Genomic DNA, 19,559 nt, shown 5'->3' with positions numbered 1-19,559 from the left:
CAACTGGTGTTCTACTAATGTTCACTTGACCAAGAAATTCTATCTGGGATCAGAGTGGGATAAAACTTTCCAACATATTCCGCGTCTGGTATTCGATCAGGCACGTCCGATTATTGTTTATAGCCTTACTTGTGTGCAGTATACATTGATGACGTGTCCTACCTGTCGCTTTTGATCACTTTGCCTAAAGTAAAGAGCCGTTCGGCTGTAAGTGCCGCCTTATATCTTAAATATGTTTCAATGGGAGGAATACCTAGCAACGTTTCCACGCCCTCGGTTGAAGTAGTACACATGACTCCACTTATGCCCAAGCAGCATGTACGTTGAACTCCGTGCAGTAGTTTGATATTACACTTTCTTTCCAAAGATTGTTAAAGCATAAGCTAGAATAGGTCTAATAACACTTTTATAAAGTGCCTATAGTTCTCCTACATATCGCCCAGCACCGATATGCCTTTTTGATCCTATCCTCTATGTGGTATCTCCTTAACTTAACTTTGTCTGTTACTGGTATCTTTTTGCCCAGGAAGCAAGGTTCGATATACGTTGAAATTTGTGTCTTTCTTGTGAAAAGACAGATTTCCGTTTTTGCTCCTGATTGTCTCAACTTGCTTATTATCTCTTTGTAATCTTTAGAATGACAATTAACTTTTTCGTAAGACAAGCACATGTTAAAAAAGCTAGTCAATTGGTGTAGGGTGACTAGGCATAATCCTAAGCGGTAGGTTAAATAGATAGTTCGGAACTGTCCCCACGAACAGCTGAGTCCTGTCATAGATGCACAATTATATTCGTATATATACACAAGTTTTCAGCAGACAAATAGCTCCGCTTTAAAGACGGAAACAATCAAAAATTTTTCACAAAGTCCTAGAAAATAGACTACAAAATCATATTTTATTAATTTAATTATTAATTTCATAAAGTACATTATCTAGATAAGTACATACAGACATACATAGATATACATAATTTAAATTCTGATTAAGTACAATTTGTTTTTTATAAAATTCTCTGCTTCTAGCGCTATTGAATAAATGCTTAAATTAAAATTATAAAAAAATGCCTCTATATCCTAGCCTTGTATTAATGTTTAACAAAAAACATTTCTTAATTTCTGTGAAAATTGTGAGTATTTCTCTTCGGAATATTGAGCTTTACGCTGTTCTTGCATTTCCTGTTTATAAAGCAGCCATTGCTTGCGTATAACCGGATCACTGGGACCCCATTCCTCACTGGGTGAACAGGCTTTTTTAATACTCTGAAAGAGGATAACATAAACATTACATTAGTTACTTTTAAGTTTATAAATATTTAGAATAAAACTTACATTCCATATAGAAGCATTACTATTACTAGCTGTACTCCATATAAACCATAAAGGAAATTGTACAAAACCTATGGCCAATAATATCCAACCAGCAACTGTAAATTAATTGTTTTTTAACTTGGTTATTTGTTTTCATAATATCTTGAATATATCCTTATTAACTTACTATTAGCTGCTTCTGGATAATCCATGCCAGCATATTTTAATGTTTTTAATTCCGCCATCGAGTAGACAAAAATAAATAGTAACAATAGTGGTGTCACCACTGCCCAACATATGCGCCAATAGAATGATACATGTTGTTTGGTCATAAATTCAATATCATCACAGAAATTGTTTAAACCTGTATTAAAAGAAGCGAATCAAATTAATCAGAATTCTCCCAAAGATTCGTGTTTTAAACAAAAACATTAAATTACTAAACACAGTGGGAAATTTCAGCTTTAGTTTACTTCAAATGTTGTTCTTTTTCAGTTCTAGTTCAGTTGTGGTTCATTTCTAGTTCAGTTTTACTGACAACCACAACTTCAAACAAGTATGAATGTATAGTCGGACGTAGCCGACCATATGATACCCTACACCTGTCAGTATGTATGCAAAAATGGGTATTATTTAAAAAATTAAGCGTTTGGTTTGTTTTTTTTAACTTTATTTCGGAATATTTTTACTTTTTTTTGCAAAAAAAGAGATTTTTTAAGAGGACTTAAAGGGGAGTAGGGCAAAATATTGCCCTATCCTTAAAAATTTTGGTAGGGGGAGTTAAGTCTTCTTCAATATTATTTATGTAAAATTTAAAAGTGTTATTAGTATTTGTAAGTGAATTTTGACCTTTAAGTCATTTTCTGAAGGGGAGTTTGTATGGGGGATAGGGTAAAATGAAGCCCGATCATTACAAAAATCGGTAGTGTCATTTAAAGTTCTATAAAACTAAGTTGTGTCGACTTTTGTTAACATAATAGATCATTTAAATCAATTATAAGCCAAAAGGCCCTATTTGGGGGGTACGGTTGTATGGGGGCTAGTCGAAATAATGGACCGATTTTAACCATTTAATAGGCTACGTCCTTGGGCCAAAAGAAGCGTGTGTGCCAAATTTCATGCAATTATCCCCACTAAAGTGGTGTAGGGTATAAAGACACGAGATCTGACGCGTCCGGCAATAAAATGTTGTATACATTTGCGAACTAGCTAGGTATCAGCAAACTTTTAACATAAACAAGTCACTATTGTGCCGGAATCCGAACTGTTTGGAAGCTGCTATCTCTGATCTGTACAAGACTTATTCAATATTAAGAAGTACACTTTTCCTAACGATTCCCACAAAATTTATGATGGTAGAGCTAAAAGAATGTTGAAATGTTGTTTTTAAAATCTTTTAGTTGAATATTGTTTTTGAAATCTTTTAGAAGACGACCGATCAATTTGAGGAAAAGAAATTTCTCAGTATTTTTGAGCAATAAACAAAGTTTGTTCAGTCGCTTTGATGACATCTATGCATTATTCTTTAATGATCCAAACTGAGTTAATGGCGTTTTACTAGAAGATTACAGGCCTTTAGTCAACAACTTCATAGAACCGAACTTAAGTTGTATATCTTCATATTATTGTATTCGTTCTTACCACAGCTGTAAAATGCTGCCGAACTGCTTGAATTCGACGAACAGTAGTTCGGACGTGGATCTTTTACAAACGTGTATCGATCCGGATAAAGATTATTGTACCCCAAAATATGCGACGTTAGCAGTTGAAAAGACTTCCGACTTTATTAAATAACTTTCTAGAACCATACTCAAGTTGTAGTTTTTCACATTATGCAACTATTGGTTCCTACCACAGCTGTAAAATGCTACCGAACTGCTTAAAGTCGACGAACAGGAGTTCAGACGGGTATCTTTTACAAATGTGTATCGATCAGGGTCAGTGTGTCAAATATGCTACGTTAGCAGTTGAAAAGGCTTCCGACTTTTTCAACAACTTACTAGAATTGAACTCAAGTTGTAGTTCTTCATTATTTAACTATTGGTCGACGAGCAGGAGTTTGGACTACGAAATCGTTAGGAAAGGATTATTCTATAACCGTTTACCGATCAGTATAAGGATAAGTGTGTCTCTAATATTCGACGTTAGGACAAATAAGCTTGAATAAACTAGCTAAGATAATGCAAACTACAAGTTCTTCTTCCTAAACAGACTTTTTTCAACATGTTACTCGATTTGTAGTTCTTCGTGCGATTCAACTACTCCTGATAAGAAATGGTTTCTGCCACATCTGATAAAATGATTCTACATTGCAGTTCGCATAACAAAAGTGTTATTTATGTCTGATGAAACATTCAATATACTGACTGAAATAATTGAATACCCAAGTGGCAACCACTTAAATAGACTAAACATGAAAAACAGCAGTAATTCAACTTACCATAGACCCATGCAATGCCAATAATTTGAAACAAGGCTAAACCGAATATAACAAATGTAGCACCATAATAATCAACTAAACTTAGGATCCATTGACCGGCCTTGAATTAATTAAATTAAATGTTTTTTTATATAAATATTAAACAATTTCTGGAATTTTTTGTAGCATCAATAATGCGCAACATTTGAAACCATGTGAGTCATTTGAATGAGTAGCATAAAAACAATTAATTGTCAACAAAATGTTTTTTTGGATTGATCGTTATTAATCAAACATTATTTGAAAACAATTATTGTTTTTTTTTTGTGACGATCAATGACAGTGAAATAGAAAGAGAGAGGGAGAATATGTAAATGATATTTTAAAATATAAATGAAATTGAATATGAGTAATATGAAAAGCACACATAAGTACCGGTGTAACGTATATGATGCCACAAAGAAATCCACAAATTGTTGTTATCAAGGCCACCATAGAAGCTTTCATCCATTTGTAGTGATCACATAATATGGCCACTAATGTATTGGCTTGAGCCACCAAGGTACCTATGCCCAAAACAAATAACATAATAAAAAATAAAACGGCAAATAGCTAAAAAAAGGAAAAATTAATCAAATTAAATTGTTTAATATAAAACAAATCAGTTATTTACCTGTGGTACTGCCTTAAATTTGGCTATAGCATCTGGATAGGAAATGAAAGCTAGACCAGTACCACTACGCACCACCTCATCAATATTGCTAACATTAAGATTGTGTGCCAAATTTCCTAATATTCCGAAAATTGTTATGCCAGCTATTAAACTTGTTACCGTATCCAGACTAGTTACGATAATGGCATCCCTGTGATTGAAAAACAAATTTTTGTCACAATTTGTTTGCGGTAATTATTATGATGGTCACTAACCTGTTGGCATTATGATAAAATTTATTATAGGAAGAGAACATTACAATTGGTCCCAAACCCACAGCCAAGGAGAAGAAACACTGTACAACAGCCTCTTTCCAAACCTTCAAAGATGAAGTGTATATGACATTAGTTGAAATTAGGTTATATTGATGGAAAATCAGAATCAAATCAGAAGAAATACACCTTGAAACCGATTTTCGGACATAATTCCTAAGAATTTCTAGAATTTTTGTGAGGTATGTTATATTCGGAATAATATCACTATCAATATATTGGTATCTCATTTTTATCGGAAAGCCTGATCATGTCAAAGATAGGAATCGAGAGTTTCTCTGTGCTCTTTACTAGCTCTAAATTCGTCTGAATTCGCGAGTACAATTCAGTTTCCGTAATAATGAGTGTCCACTGATAATACGTAATAACCGTAGATTTGGTCCTTTTGCCCACGTCAGGTTAACTAAATCGCGCTTCCTTTGCCGACTAATCCCTGGTACACATAAACTTTACCTCTGGAAGAGTATTCAGTTAAATCCAATAGATTAAACTTTTAATCATTTAACGAAATATCTCTTTAATCGAGGCAAGTCCGAAATTAGTTTCGTAGACATCATCTGACTGGACTACTAATCAACGACAAAGATATTTATGAACGGAATCCATTTCTCTCGTATTACTTACACTTCCTAAATCTCTTGAACTTCTTTGGACTAAAAATGTAATATGATACACTGCAGAATGTTTATCGTATATTTTGCTTCGAATCGGTGTATATCTTCATGATAGGATGTTTGTAGCATCTATCTATATATCTATCTATATATCTATATATCTATATATCTATATATCTATATATCTATATATCTATATATCTATATATCTATATATCTATATATCTATATATCTATATATCTATATATCTATATATCTATATATCTATATATCTATATATCTATCTATCTATCTATCTATCTATCTATCTATCTACCTATCTATCTATCTTTCTATCTATCTATCTATCTATCTATCTATCTATCTATCTATCTATCTATCTATCTATCTATCTATCTATCTAATATCTATCTATCTATCTATCTATCTATCTATCTATCTATCTATCTATCTATCTATCTATCTATCTATCTATCTATCTATCTATCTATCTATTTATTTTTCTATCTATCTATCTATCTATCTATCTATCTATCTATCTATCTATCTATCTATCTATCTATCTATATATCTATCTATCTATCTATCTATCTATCTATCTATCTATCTATCTATCTATCTATCTATCTATCTATCTATCTATCTATCTATCTATCTATCTATCTATCTAAATATCTATCTATCTATCTATCTATCTATCTATCTATCTATCTATCTATCTATCTATCTATCTATCTATCTATCTATCTATCTATTTATCTATCTATCTATCTATCTATCTATCTATCTATCTATCTATCTATCTATCCATCCATCTTACAAAAAAGTTGTTTAGGTTTCCAACAATGCCCTAATAACTTACCTTCAAATTTAACAACTCACTCCAATTGGGTTTCAAAAAGAAAATAATACCATCGATAGCACCATCCAAAGTCACCGCTCTAATTAGCAGTGTTATAAGTATTACATAGGGAAATATAGCTAAAAAGTAAGCAGCTTTTCCGGCAGTCTTTACACCTCTTACAATAACCAAAAATGTCGTTCTATGTCTATCTATCTATCTATCTATATATCTATCTATCTATCTATCTATCTATCTATCTATCTATCTATCTATCTATCTATCTATCTATCTATCTATCTATCTATCTATCTATCTATCTATCTAAATATCTATCTATCTATCTATCTATCTATCTATCTATCTATCTATCTATCTATCTATCTATCTATCTATCTATCTATTTATCTATCTATCTATCTATCTATCCATCCATCTTACAAAAAAGTTGTTTAGGTTTCCAACAATGCCCTAATAACTTACCTTCAAATTTAACAACTCACTCCAATTGGGTTTCAAAAAGAAAATAATACCATCGATAGCACCATCCAAAGTCACCGCTCTAATTAGCAGTGTTATAAGTATTACATAGGGAAATATAGCTAAAAAGTAAGCAGCTTTTCCGGCAGTCTTTACACCTCTTACAATAACCAAAAATGTCGTTAGCCATGCTACAAACAGGGCCAACGTCAATTGCCAACTAGGCAAGCCAATGCCTTCAGAAATATCATCATACTCACGTATGACTTCTCTCCTAAATAATAAAAAACAAATTAAAGAACATTATCTACTACCAGTAATCCCATACTTACAAAAAGAATAATTCTGAACTACTTTGTAATTTATAACTAGCTCTGGCATCATCACTATAATTACTATTAGGATTTCCTATGGGATTAGAATCAACACAATTTGGTCCCCATTCCTCACGACAGTAGGACCAGGGTAAAATTTTATTAAATGATGAAACAAAATAGTACAGTGTTAGTGCCAGCAGGGAAGAGTAATAGGTAAGAACACATATACCAGCATAGGCTTGTCCAATGCCCACTCCTATAAAATATACAATTTTATTAATAATATGATCGAAGGGGATTAAATATATATCTAGTGATTTACCAACAAATGAAGGGCATACGGACCAAATTTTTATGGAACTTTGACTGGTGAATTGGCCTAGTAAAACCTCTAAGTAGTACATAGGTTTACCTAAAATAAACAAGAAATGTAAAGACAAAAATATTAATGTAAGTGATAATTGTAGTTGAAGAAAATACATTAGCAAGGTTTATTTATTTTTCTTTTTACCATTGTGCAGTGATCTAATGATTCAGAATATGTATATATGTACATATATTTATCCCTATATTATCACATATTGAATATATTGTCAACCTATCAGTGATAACGTAATTTTTTATTAGTCATTATTTAATTTGGTTCTCAAAAACTTTCGTTTTGCCAAAAAAATCAATGGCATACATACATCATCTCTTTCTATTACAGAGAAATCGAAAATAACCTTTAAAAGACTAATTTTAAATTTAAACAAGTATCTTACAATCCCTTGATCAAAATGTGTATAAAAACGTAGTCAATAAAGAATATTTCCGTTGGGGCTCTAGTGTAATTTCAACAGACTAACATCTAAGATTCTTGGAAATACACAAATCTAACATTACTAAGTAGCTGAAGCTGTAGGGCCTCAAGGTATTGTACCTACGACATGTCAAATGTTTAAAAACATGCCATTTATTAATTTTTTTATAAAGATTGACCTAAAACCCAAAAAGTATATATTCTTAGTCCTCTTTGGATTCTAAGATCTAGCCACGTCCGTCCTTCTGTTAAACGCGCGATAGAGAGCAAAAGAAATACTTGTTATGGATCCAGTTGTTTGGTATTGAAAATGGACAATATCGGTTCAAGATTTCACATGGCCCCCATACAAGAGGCCCCCCAGTATACAGTGATAACTGGCTCAAAAAGATTGCCAGAAGCAAGTTTTATAAGAAAAGATATCTCTTTGAAAAATTTTATTAAAATGGGTCCATAATTGACCCTACCCCCTACTTATTACGGACACAGAAACACAATTTTAGAAATGAAATCCACATTAAACATGTTTTGTGAAAACCAAAAAGCACATAAGAACTCTCAAAATTTTATTCCAAAATCCTTATTCCGAAAACTATACTGACGTTCATATTAATGTAAAGATCAAAGTCCATATACAATTCGCTATTTACTTTCGGCCTTATTTATAAATAGTTTTTTTATGAAAATTATGTTTATAAAACTTTTATAAAAAATGTTTATGAATATTGGGGTTTATCTATACGACATACGGTGAGGTAATTAAGATTCGGCGTAGCCGAACATAAAACTCTTACTTGTTTTATCTCTTATAATTTTCGACCGAATAGTTAGATAGTTAGTTAGTTAGTTACAGAGTTTGTACACAGAGGGGAAAAAATATACACGCCTGGTACCAAAATTACACCAAAATGTTTGTAATTTTTCAATAACAATGTCGAAATCTTAGTTATATACATATCTGCTTTATAAATGTTAACAAACGAATGCCAATTAAATACAAAAATTCAAAACTATTTGAGCTCAAATTATAAACATTTTGTTATCATTTAATCAATATTATCTTCAACTTAAGTTGATTTAGTTTTCCGGGCGGAGTTCTGTCTCACTTTTCTTTATTCCATAAAATTCATAGTAGGTTAGTTAGTTAGTTATTTAGTTAGTTTGTTAATTAGGATACACTAAATATGTTCTAAAATAACAAAGCTATTTAGACTTTTATTTGTCCGTAAAAAAGTGTTAGAACTATGGGAAAAAATTAATTTTTTTTTTTTGAGATTTTTACAACAATCTTTGAGATTGGTGGGTAATAGAAAAATACTTTGGAGTAAAACTGGTAACAAATCAAGGTTTTCAGAACTAATTTTCGTCTTTTCATTTTAGACTTTCTGAGGACTGATTCAGATTCAGCGCAGCTTAATCCTTTAGAAAAGTATACTTTGACTTTTGGATTAAAAATGTGTTTGTGTACTATTATTACTTGATTTATATTAATTAATCATAGGTGCACTAAAACCCATTTCTGGTTCATTCCTCTATGTGATATTTGTATTTCAGTTAAAGCTCCTAATACTCAATTTGACCCCAGCCCAGGAAAATTGTTACTTATCCGGTAAATAGGCAAGTAATATTGGAGAAAAGTGTAAGTAGTTACTTTTTGGGTGAATAACTACTTATTAAATAACTGGTTACAAATCTGCTTACCCGACTTTTCCAGATTTAAAACTGGTTTTGCAGTATATTTGCTAGTCTACGCTCTCACTTAATGTCCCATTAAAAATTATTTCATCATTCTACGTGAAATGGTTTTTACACATATGTAAATATCAAAATTTCTTTAAAAAAAACTTCTCAAATCGACTAGGGATAGAAACACTAACTAATTCCTTAGTAGACATGCACCATAAATAATTAGTTACAAATTCTCATCAAACAAGTAAGAGTTCTATATTCGTCTCTGCCGAATCTTATATATCCTTTACCATGATGTGTTAAAAAAAGTCGGTATCAAAAACTCTTCTTTCAAATCACTTACATCGCGCTGAACATACTTAATTTCATGTTTCTACATTCAATGTTATAGAAAATTCGAAAAGTACCTTAAAAAAAAAATACTAATATGTTTACGTTTTCCGGTTCTCACCTAATTCCGACTCTACATAATCAAAAAGTACCTTTTAAAAAACAAAAAGTACCAAAAAGTTCACTTTTCCTTGTTCTCGTCTAATTCCGACTATACATACTTAATTTCATGTTTCTAGGTTCAATATATAGAAAATTCAAAAAGTACCTTTTGTAGAACAAAAAATTACCAAAAAGTTCCCTTTTATGGGCTCTCACCTAATTCAGACTCCACATACTTAATTTCATATTTCTAGGTTCAATATTATAGAATATTCAAAAAGTACCTTTAAAAAAACCAAAAAGTACCTAAAAGTTCCCTTTTATGGCTTCTAATATATGCCAAGCTCCACATACTTAATTTCATGTTTTTAGCCAAAAACAACACACTAGTGCTGCTTTCGGCTTAATCGACTCCGCTATATATAAGGATCTAGAATATATATATACTTTATAGGGTCGGAAAATTATATTATAGAAATTGCAAAAAGAATGACAAACTTATATATACACTTCTCACGAAGGTGAAGGGTATAAAAAAAAATATTATTGATAACGACAACTCATTAACAAGAAATGTATGAAATAATACACTGAAAATAATCCATGCTCAACTTTACGAAAAAAAAAATCGTAACTTCTATTTTCGTAATATTTACAAAAATTTTGTGTATAATACGAAATATTATTTATTAAAACCCTATTTTTACGAAAGTACGAAAATCTTTCGTAATATTTTTTTTTCTTAAATTTTAGCGAAATTAAACATAATGATATTAATTATATTATGATTAAAAAAAAACTACAACATTTTTATAAAATTTAAGAAAAAAGTATAATATTATTGACGAATTATTTTCATAAAAAAAATTTAAAATTCGTGTGGAGAATAACTTTGAACTAAAATTAGAAAATTTATTTTAAAATGAACAAAAATGTTTGAATAAATTAATATTAGAATATAATATTATAATATTATTCAAAATTCCCTTTTTTCAATTTATGTAAATTAATTTTTTCAAGAATATTTTGCATTAAACTAAAATATTTCGTACTATTTCGTATATATTACGAAAGAATTTCGTGTTGCGTACAATGTACGACATTTTTCGTATATATTAGGCATGGATTTTTTTCAGTGTAGTCATTACCAAAATTTGAAAATATTTTATTTTTTTTTTGCATTTTCCCCCTTTAGGCGCAGTAATTCTCTTAATTAGCGGTTAGCATTGCTTTTTTCTTTATTCAGATTTATCCAAAATTGTTGTGCAAATAACTTGTTTTATGAAAAAGAAAAAAAAAACGTTTTTAATATTTCTTAATTGTTTTAATTAGTTTATTATACTAAAGAAGTAAAGATTAGCATACTTTGTATGTTTTTTTCTCAATTGTCATTTATGAAATTCATTTTAGTAGAGGAATTTCACTTTTTCACATGCCTTAATCTTTTAACAAATATTTATAATAATGTGTTAATTAGCTTAATAACTGTAGTATATATTAGAAAACATTGTTTTCGTTTTTTTTTGTGAATTGCAAATGTCTGGATATTTATAACTCTACTGATATGATTATCGTGTGTTTAATGTGCAATAGACATATTAAGTCAAGAACAGTTTGTCCGATTACGAAAACGACGTCATAAATTAATATTCATAAAAGAAAATAATAATGTTCAAATAATTTATCTTGATTTTATAATGCAAATCATTAGCATTATTAAACAATTAAGAACTACCTGATATAGTCACACCATGTTGAGGGTATATTTTCGTCTAAATCAGATAAGAGGTTCTTTATAATGACTATGTTTAAATTTAAACTACTTATAGCATTACTATTATTAGTATTATTTAATCAATTGTATTGCCATTGGTCAAATACTTGAAGATTAAAACTTAATATTAATATATATTATATTAGGAGAAAATAAACATGCAGATTTTTAACGTGAAAAGCTGCGTTTTTGAGTTTTTTATTTCTTGATCATGATTCCATTTTTAAGGACCTTAAAAGAAGTACAAACTATTTATTAAAAGTTGCGTATCTCAAAAACGGCAAAACAAGACTCCAACTGAACACTTGGGGATAAAACCCAGTAAAAATGTTCATATTTTGGTAATGAGTGTCGTAAGTAATGTAGTTATTTCATACATTATTTGGTAATGAGTTGTCGTTATCAATAACATATTTTTTTTTTTTTTTTGAAAAGAATTTGTAGTAAATTGTCTATAGCGTATGTCCAATAAGGAATTTTTAGTATTTCTAACCGTAGTCGATTTTTTCAAGAAATGTCAATATTTACATTTGTGTGGAAACCATTCCAGATAGAATGATAAAATTACTTTTTAATGGGGCATTGAGTAAGAGAATAGACTAGCAAACATAAAAAATAACTAAAAAAAACTAGTTTCAAATCCGTAAAAGTCGGGTAATAAGATTTGAGGAGATTTTGGTCATCGTCGAACAAAAATAAGTAGTTATTCACCCAAAAAGTAACTACTTACACTTTTCTCCAATATTACTTGCGTACTTACCGGGTAAGTAAAGATTTTGCTGGGAATGAGTTCAGAAAATTCAATAGGTAGAGTTCTAGTTCTATGTGAACAACTTTGACATCCATGTGAACACTTGGTGACAAAATGGTCCTTACCTTTCTTTCCCATTAAAAGAAAATATTAAATTGGTACAGAGAGTAAAAAAATATACAAGCCTGGTACCAAATTGACACAAAAGTGTTTATAATTTTTCAATAACAGCCGTTATCAAAGTATATTTGTATGTACATACGCTCGAGAACCCTATGTAATGTTATCAACGTTGTCAACATTGCAATAATTTGTTGTCGAAATCTAAATTTTATACATAAATCCAAAGTTTTTCGAAAAATGTATTGTTTAAGAGATTTTTTAACCGAAACTTATATGCGAGATGGGGCCTTTTTTGGACTGATCTTCGTAGAATTTGGAAGACAAATTAGCTCACACAAAACTAATTTATGTCGAATTTTATCAGTCTAGTGGAAGAATTAAATTCCGTAAAAAATGGCTTTCGTGCTCAGTACTGAGCGTTAAAAGTAAATATGGACCGATCCCTACAAAATTACGCATATTTGGGGTCATGCAATACTTGTTTATGTCGATTTTTTGGACATATAGGTATTTTGAAGACGTTATTTATCGTTAAAGTCATTTCTACAAGGGACCCAATATCGGGTATGATTAATTATGGACCGATTCCCTTAAAACGATTTTGATTCATACATATCATGTTTATGTAGAATTTCGTTGTTGTACTCGAATTTTTAAGCCAGTACTGATCGTCAAGTAATTTCTGATGAAGGCTTTTTGTGGGGATAAGGTCAGTTAAAGACCGATCACCGTAAAATTTGTAGAACGATTTTGGTTCATACAAATTATGTTAATGTCGAATTTCATCCCGGAACTCGTATTTTTAAGAAAGTAATGATCGTTAAAGTAATTTTCTGATGGGGACCTTATATGCGAACCGATCCCAACAAAATTTTGTAGAGGTATTTGGGCTCATACAAAATTTGCTTATGTCGAATATTTTGAAGCCGGCAATTCGCGTTATAGTAATTTCTATAGAGGACCTTATTTAGGGGTAGTGTCAATTATGGGGGTGGGGTAAAATATGGACCGATCCCCACAAAATTTCATAGAAATATTTTGGGTCTTACAATACTTGTTTATGTCGAATTTCGTCGCCACATAATTATTTTGAAGCCAGTATCCAGTCAGAATTTAATTTCGAAGGTGAAATCGTTGACCGATTTTACCGATTTTTAATACCAAACATTTCTGGTTAATAGTGAATATTTTGGGAAGATTTCTTCTTTTTTTTTTGTAGACGCTATCGTACCAACAACAAACAGACGGGCGGACATAGCTAGATCGTCTTAGAATCTTACGAGGTCCTGGAATTTATATACTTTATGGGGTCTATGAACAATATACCTCTAGGGATAATCAATGTCAGCTAAATGGTCCATACTGGGAAGGATATTATGCATGTGTAGTGATGTTTGTAACGTACTAAAATATTGGATTATACGTGTTTTTCGGCCCAAGAACTGTATAATAACTTTTCAGAGTCCACTAAAACTTAAAGCTTAAATGGCACTGACAATCTGGGCGTGTCATCTAGTAGTGTGACAGAAATGTAAAAAAAAATTATTGTCAATTTGGCATCCGCTAGGTTAGTGTTCAAGTCTGTTAGACCGTAGGTGGTGGGCGGGCTCGGTTCCCACCTGGGAATATAGATAATTTAAATCACACAAAATTTAAATCTTTGCAGTACAAATAAGACACCATTTCAGATCATAAACGTGTGATAAAAAATCATAAAATCTTATTTTAAACACCAAATAAAGCAAATACAAGTTATCTTTATGCCATTGTGCAATTGAAAACTATTAAGCAAAAAACGGTTTGTAAACAATTAAAAAAGTAATAGATAAATTAATAAAGAGAGAATAAATAGTTGATTAAAAGAACTTAAAATTGACAAATTAAAAATAATTAAACTTACCAATTAAAAAAAGCACTACTATATAAGGTATCAGAAAAGCTCCGCCACCATTCTCATAAGCGGTAAATGGAAAACGCCAAATATTACCCAAACCCACAGAAACCGAAATACAAGACATCAGAAACTCCAAACTACTGCCCCAATTTTCACGTTGATTCTCCTGATTGGCAGCAATGCCCGCATTGCTGTTACCATCAGATTCAGCAATTGTAGCTGAACTTTTTTTACCTTCCTCAACAGAAATCATTTTTAACAAAAAAAAATTATTTATTTATATTTTGTTTTTAGTATTTATTTAATTAATATTTGTTTTATTATTCTTTGTTTCACACTATTTTTAAACTATAAAATATTATTTATAGTTTAAGCACGTCACACTAATTACTATATTACAAGTATCACTACATCAATACTATAAGGGAATAATAACCAACTGCTGGTGCATCAGCACCACCTTCAATTTTCAACAATATTGATTGAATGAATGAGGTACTGACTCTGACCACTGACGGTACTTGTAGTAGTAAATGTTTACACGCGATCAATTTTATGTTTTTTTTTTGTGATGATCTTTTTCAATTGTTTATTTTGTTCTGTTAATTCTTTTGGTCGTCTTATGTAAAAAAAATATTTATTTATGTATGTATGTATGTATGTATATTCCTCAATGACGTTAAAGATCTCTTGTCCAACAAAGCAGCTAAGTACCAAGACACGCAATAAACACTTTCAATTTTGATTTATGCATATGACTTTTTAGATTTATTATCTTTTATTTAAATTATTATTATTTTTTTTTTTGTCTCAATTTGGCGCCACTGATGCAGATGTTTAAAATCAAACAACCAATTTTGCAGAAAAGGTTCTTTTCGGCCCGTTCCTATTCTGTCGGTTAGCAATTGAATACTGAGGACAAAGCAAAAGAAATTGAAAATCTTGCTCACTTGATTTTACATCTGAATTCTATATTCTATTTACAAAATTATTATCATATACAAAACCGAAACGAAACAACACAATCACAACCATACTACTAATATTATAATAACAATAATAATAAAAAAGGGAACTAAAAACTTTTATTCTTCAGTGTTCCTTTTAAATATTCTTTGTTCTGTTTAGGTTGTCGTTATACTGTTTAGATTTTATTCGTTTACACTCATTTTGAATGGGTTTTAGTTGTTGTTGCTAGAGACTTGCTTGTTAATTGTCAGTCAGTCCGTCTTTTGTGATAAATTTGTTTTAATTGAATTCTAACTGTTCTGTCAATAAACTTAATGCATTTACTGCTAGTGATGTTGAAAAAAAAAATATGTTAAAATATTGTTATCGATAACAAGATAGTTATCCTTAAAAAAAATTTCAACAAAATCTCTTTTTTTTCGATACATGTTCTTTTTTTTTTTCTTTTTATAGAAAATTTTCTTCTTATAAAATAATTTTGATAAATTTTCTTTTTATAGAAAATTTTCTTTAAATTTTCTTTTCATAGAATTTTAAAAAAAAAAAAAGGTAAATTTTCTTTTTATAGAAAAATTTCTATTTTTATAGAACAATTTTAATTGAATTTTCTTTTTATAGAAAATTTTCGATAAATTTTCTTTTTATAGCAAATTTTCGATAAATTTTCTTTTTATAGAAAATTTTCGATAAATTTTCTTTTTATAGAAAATTTTCGATAAATTTTCTTTTTATAGAAAATTTTCGATAAATTTTCTTTTTATAGAAAATTTTCGATAAATTTTCTTTTTATAGCAAATTTTCGATAAATTTTCTTTTTATAGCAAATTTTTTATAAATTTTCGATAAATTTCCTTTTTATAGAAAATTTTCGATAAATTTTGTTTTTGAAGAAAATTTTCGATAAATTTTGTTTTTATAGAAAATTTTCGATAAATTTTGTTTTTGAAGAAAATTTTCGATAAATTTTGTTTTTTGAAAAAAATTTTCGATAAATTTTCTTTTTGAAGAAAATTTTCGATAAATTTTGTTTTTGAAGAAAATTTTCGATAAATTTTGTTTTTGAAGAAAATTTTCGATAAATTTTGTTTTTGAAGAAAATTTTCGATAAATTTTGTTTTTATAGAAAATTTTCGATAAATTTTCATTTTATAGAAAATTTTCGATAAGTTTTGTTTTTATGGAAAATTTTCGATAAATTTTGTTTTTATGGAAAATTTTCGATAAATTTTGTTTTTATAGAAAATTTTCGATAAATTTTGTTTTTATAGAAAATTTTCGATAAATTTTGTTTTTATGGAAAATTTTCGATAAATTTTGTTAATATCGATAAATTTTGTTTTTATGGAAATTTTCGATAAATTTTGTTTTTATGGAAAATTTTCGATAAATTTTGTTTTTATAGAAAATTTTCGATAAATTTTGTTTTTATAGAAAATTTTCGATAAATTTTGTTTTTATAGAAAATTTTCGATAAATTTTGTTTTTATAGAAAATTTTCGATAAATTTTGTTTTTATAGAAAATTTTCGATAAATTTTGTTTTTATAGAAAATTTTCGATAAATTTTGTTTTTATAGCAAATTTTCGATAAATTTTGTTTTTATAGAAAAATTTCGATAAATTTTGTTTTTATAGAAAATTTTCGATAAATTTTGTTTTTATAGAAAATTTTCGATAAATTTTGTTTTTATAAAAAATTTTCGATAAATTTTGTTTTTATAGAAAATTTTCGATAAATTTTGTTTTTATAGAAAATTTTCGATAAATTTTGTTATTATAGTAAGTTTTCGATAAATTTTGTTTTTATAGTAAGTTTTCGATAAATTTTGTTTTTATAGTAAGTTTTCGATAAATTTTGTTTTTATAGCAAATTTTCGATAAATTTTCTTTTTATAGAAAATTTTCGATAAATTTTCTTTTTATACTAAATTTTCGATAAAATTTTCTTTTTATGGCAAATGTTTGATAAGTTTTGTTTTTATAGAAAATTTTCGATAAATTTTGTTTTTATAGAAAATTTTCGATAAATTTTGGTTTTTTTTAGAAAATTTTTGATAATTTTGTTTTTATAGAAAATTTTCGATAAATTTTGTTTTTATAGAAAATTTTCGATAAATTTTGTTTTTATAGAAAATTTTTGATAAATTTTCTTTTTATAGTAAATTTTCTCTTTTATAAAAAAATTTCAATTAGTTTTTTTATAGGAATTTTTCGATAAATTTTCTTTTTTAAAATATTTTCAATAATTTTTCATTTTATAGAAAATTTTCGATAAATATTCTTTTCATAGAAAATTTTCGATAAATATTCTTTTCATAGAAAATTTTCGATAAATATTCTTTTCATAGAAAATTTTCTTTTTATACGAAGTTTTTAATAATTTTTCGAAAAGTTTTCTTTTATAAATTTGATAAATATTTCTTACTTTCGAAAAATGTTCTTTTTATGAAAAAAATTGATATAAATTTTGTTTAATGGAATTTTTTCATAATTTTTTTATAAAATATTTAAATACATTTTCTTTTTATACAAAATTATCGATAAATTTTAGTTTTTAAACAGAATTTTCGATAAATTTTAGTTTTTATACAGAATTTTCGATAAATTTTCTTAAGAAAATATTTGTTAAAGTTTCACTTAAAAAAAATTCAATTATTTTTGTAAAAAAAATGCAATCGTTATTCTCCCATCTCTAATTAATGAAAATTTATAACTTAAATATTTTTTAAATAATAGCTGTATGTGTGGGGGAAATCTTTTTCATTTTTATGGTGTTTATTAGTATATGACCCCTGTTCAGTTAGATAAAAAGAATTTTGTTTTTTTAAGTACAGTCTGACGAAATGTCTACTATTTAATCTTATTAATCTCCGGGCAAAATTCTACGCTTGTCTATAAAGAAATTAGCTAAATAATAAAAGTGAATTGTTTCGAATGAGGAATATATTCTACCAGATTTTAGGACTATAATGTTGGTATATAATCATTCATAAATTTTGTGATCTGTGTTTAAATTATTACTCCAAAATATCATTAAAATGTTTTTGATAATTATTTTATTTATTTGTGGTACAAAGTTTTCCATACGCAACATTGGTAAATAGGCTGATTATTGTGTACGAGGGTGGTTTGTGTAGTAACTATTTGATTTTAAGTTGATCCTAGTAAATATTTTCAAATTTTGGTAATGAGTGGTCGTTATAAATAACATTTTTCCAGATAGAATGATAAAATAACTTTTTAATACAGCATTGAGTATGAGAATAGACTAGTAAACATAAAAAATAACTTTAAAGTCAGTTCTAAGTCCGGAAAATCGGGTAAGCACATTTGTAACCAGTTATTTTTTGGTCATCGTCAGACAAAAATAAGTAGTTATTCACCCAAAAAGTAACTACTTACACTTGTTTCCAATATTACTTCCCTACTTACCGGGTAAGTAAAGATTTTGTTGGGATTTTTATGGAACCGGGAATAACTTTGTTAGAAATTATAATTTAATAATCAGTTTATTTTATTTATAAACATTTGTATTTATATTTAGTAATACTAAACAATTTGAATTGACATGTAAATAAGATAGCCATGAGAGCTTTCAAAGTCGTTTAAAATTTAATTAATTCTTAAAATCTTAAAAAATGTATATTTAAGGACATATATAGTAAAATATCTTAAATTAATATATAAAATTAATAAAAATTATTTATAATAATTAAGGAATCCACACTATCCTTTCAAAAAGGCTTATTTACAATTAAAAAACGAATTTTAAGTATATTGTTACAAAAGTTTTGTTTAAAATCTACATTTACTTAAAAATTTGCACAAATACTTATTTCGTAAGTGGAAGCACCATTTTCGACAAACATTATTTTTTTAAGATCAATAAAAAGGAAAAATAGTATAATATTAATCTTATGAAATATATCTATTCTTTAAATTCCTGATATATATTTAATAATACTTTAACAATTTCTACGTTGTTCTTCCTATTACATTATTAAGTTTTTGCTTAAAGAAACTAATTTTATTACTACTATTTTGTCTTAGACGCTCTTCCGCTAAACTTGTTTTATAAGCATACCATTTTGCTCGTGTTTCGGGATTTGATGGTCCCCAATATTCTGTGGCTTTTAAGGAAACCACAAACGACTGTAATAA

At 28.3% G+C, this 19,559-nt stretch overlaps 2 protein-coding genes across 3 annotated transcripts in view; both read right to left on the bottom strand.

Annotated features, from left to right (window-relative positions):
- Window positions 1–900: 900 nt before the first annotated feature.
- Window positions 901–15,514, bottom strand: LOC111680762 (sodium-dependent nutrient amino acid transporter 1-like). 2 transcript variants are annotated; one of them, XM_046945441.1, is made up of 12 exons: window positions 14,437–15,513; window positions 7,288–7,377; window positions 6,981–7,221; window positions 6,827–6,922; window positions 6,190–6,364; window positions 4,656–4,759; window positions 4,402–4,591; window positions 4,164–4,340; window positions 3,750–3,849; window positions 1,497–1,673; window positions 1,331–1,425; window positions 901–1,261 (listed from the first exon to the last, which is right to left on the bottom strand). In XM_046945441.1, the coding sequence occupies exons 1-12, from the start codon at window positions 14,681–14,683 to the stop codon at window positions 1,094–1,096; spliced, it is 1,860 nt and encodes a 619-aa protein (XP_046801397.1). In that variant the 5' UTR covers window positions 14,684–15,513; the 3' UTR covers window positions 901–1,093. The 2 variants fall into 2 exon arrangements, with proteins under 2 accessions (XP_046801397.1, XP_023298234.2); XM_023442466.2 differs by lacking the exon at window positions 6,190–6,364 and having other exon boundaries at window positions 6,652–6,922; window positions 14,437–15,514.
- A 3,371-nt stretch (window positions 15,515–18,885) lies between these two features.
- The window catches only part of LOC111680763 (sodium-dependent nutrient amino acid transporter 1), a 33,417-nt gene continuing 32,743 nt past the window's right edge, over window positions 18,886–19,559 (bottom strand). The window contains exon 11 of the mRNA XM_023442467.2: window positions 18,886–19,550. Coding sequence (XP_023298235.2) covers window positions 19,374–19,550 — 177 coding nt within the window. The 3' untranslated portion in view covers window positions 18,886–19,373. The remainder of the gene's footprint in view (window positions 19,551–19,559) is intronic.

This window comes from Lucilia cuprina, chromosome 3, assembly GCF_022045245.1.
Source record: "Lucilia cuprina isolate Lc7/37 chromosome 3, ASM2204524v1, whole genome shotgun sequence".
Classification (NCBI taxonomy): domain Eukaryota; kingdom Metazoa; phylum Arthropoda; class Insecta; order Diptera; family Calliphoridae; genus Lucilia; species Lucilia cuprina.
This window is presented reverse-complemented; position numbering and strand designations above follow the sequence as displayed.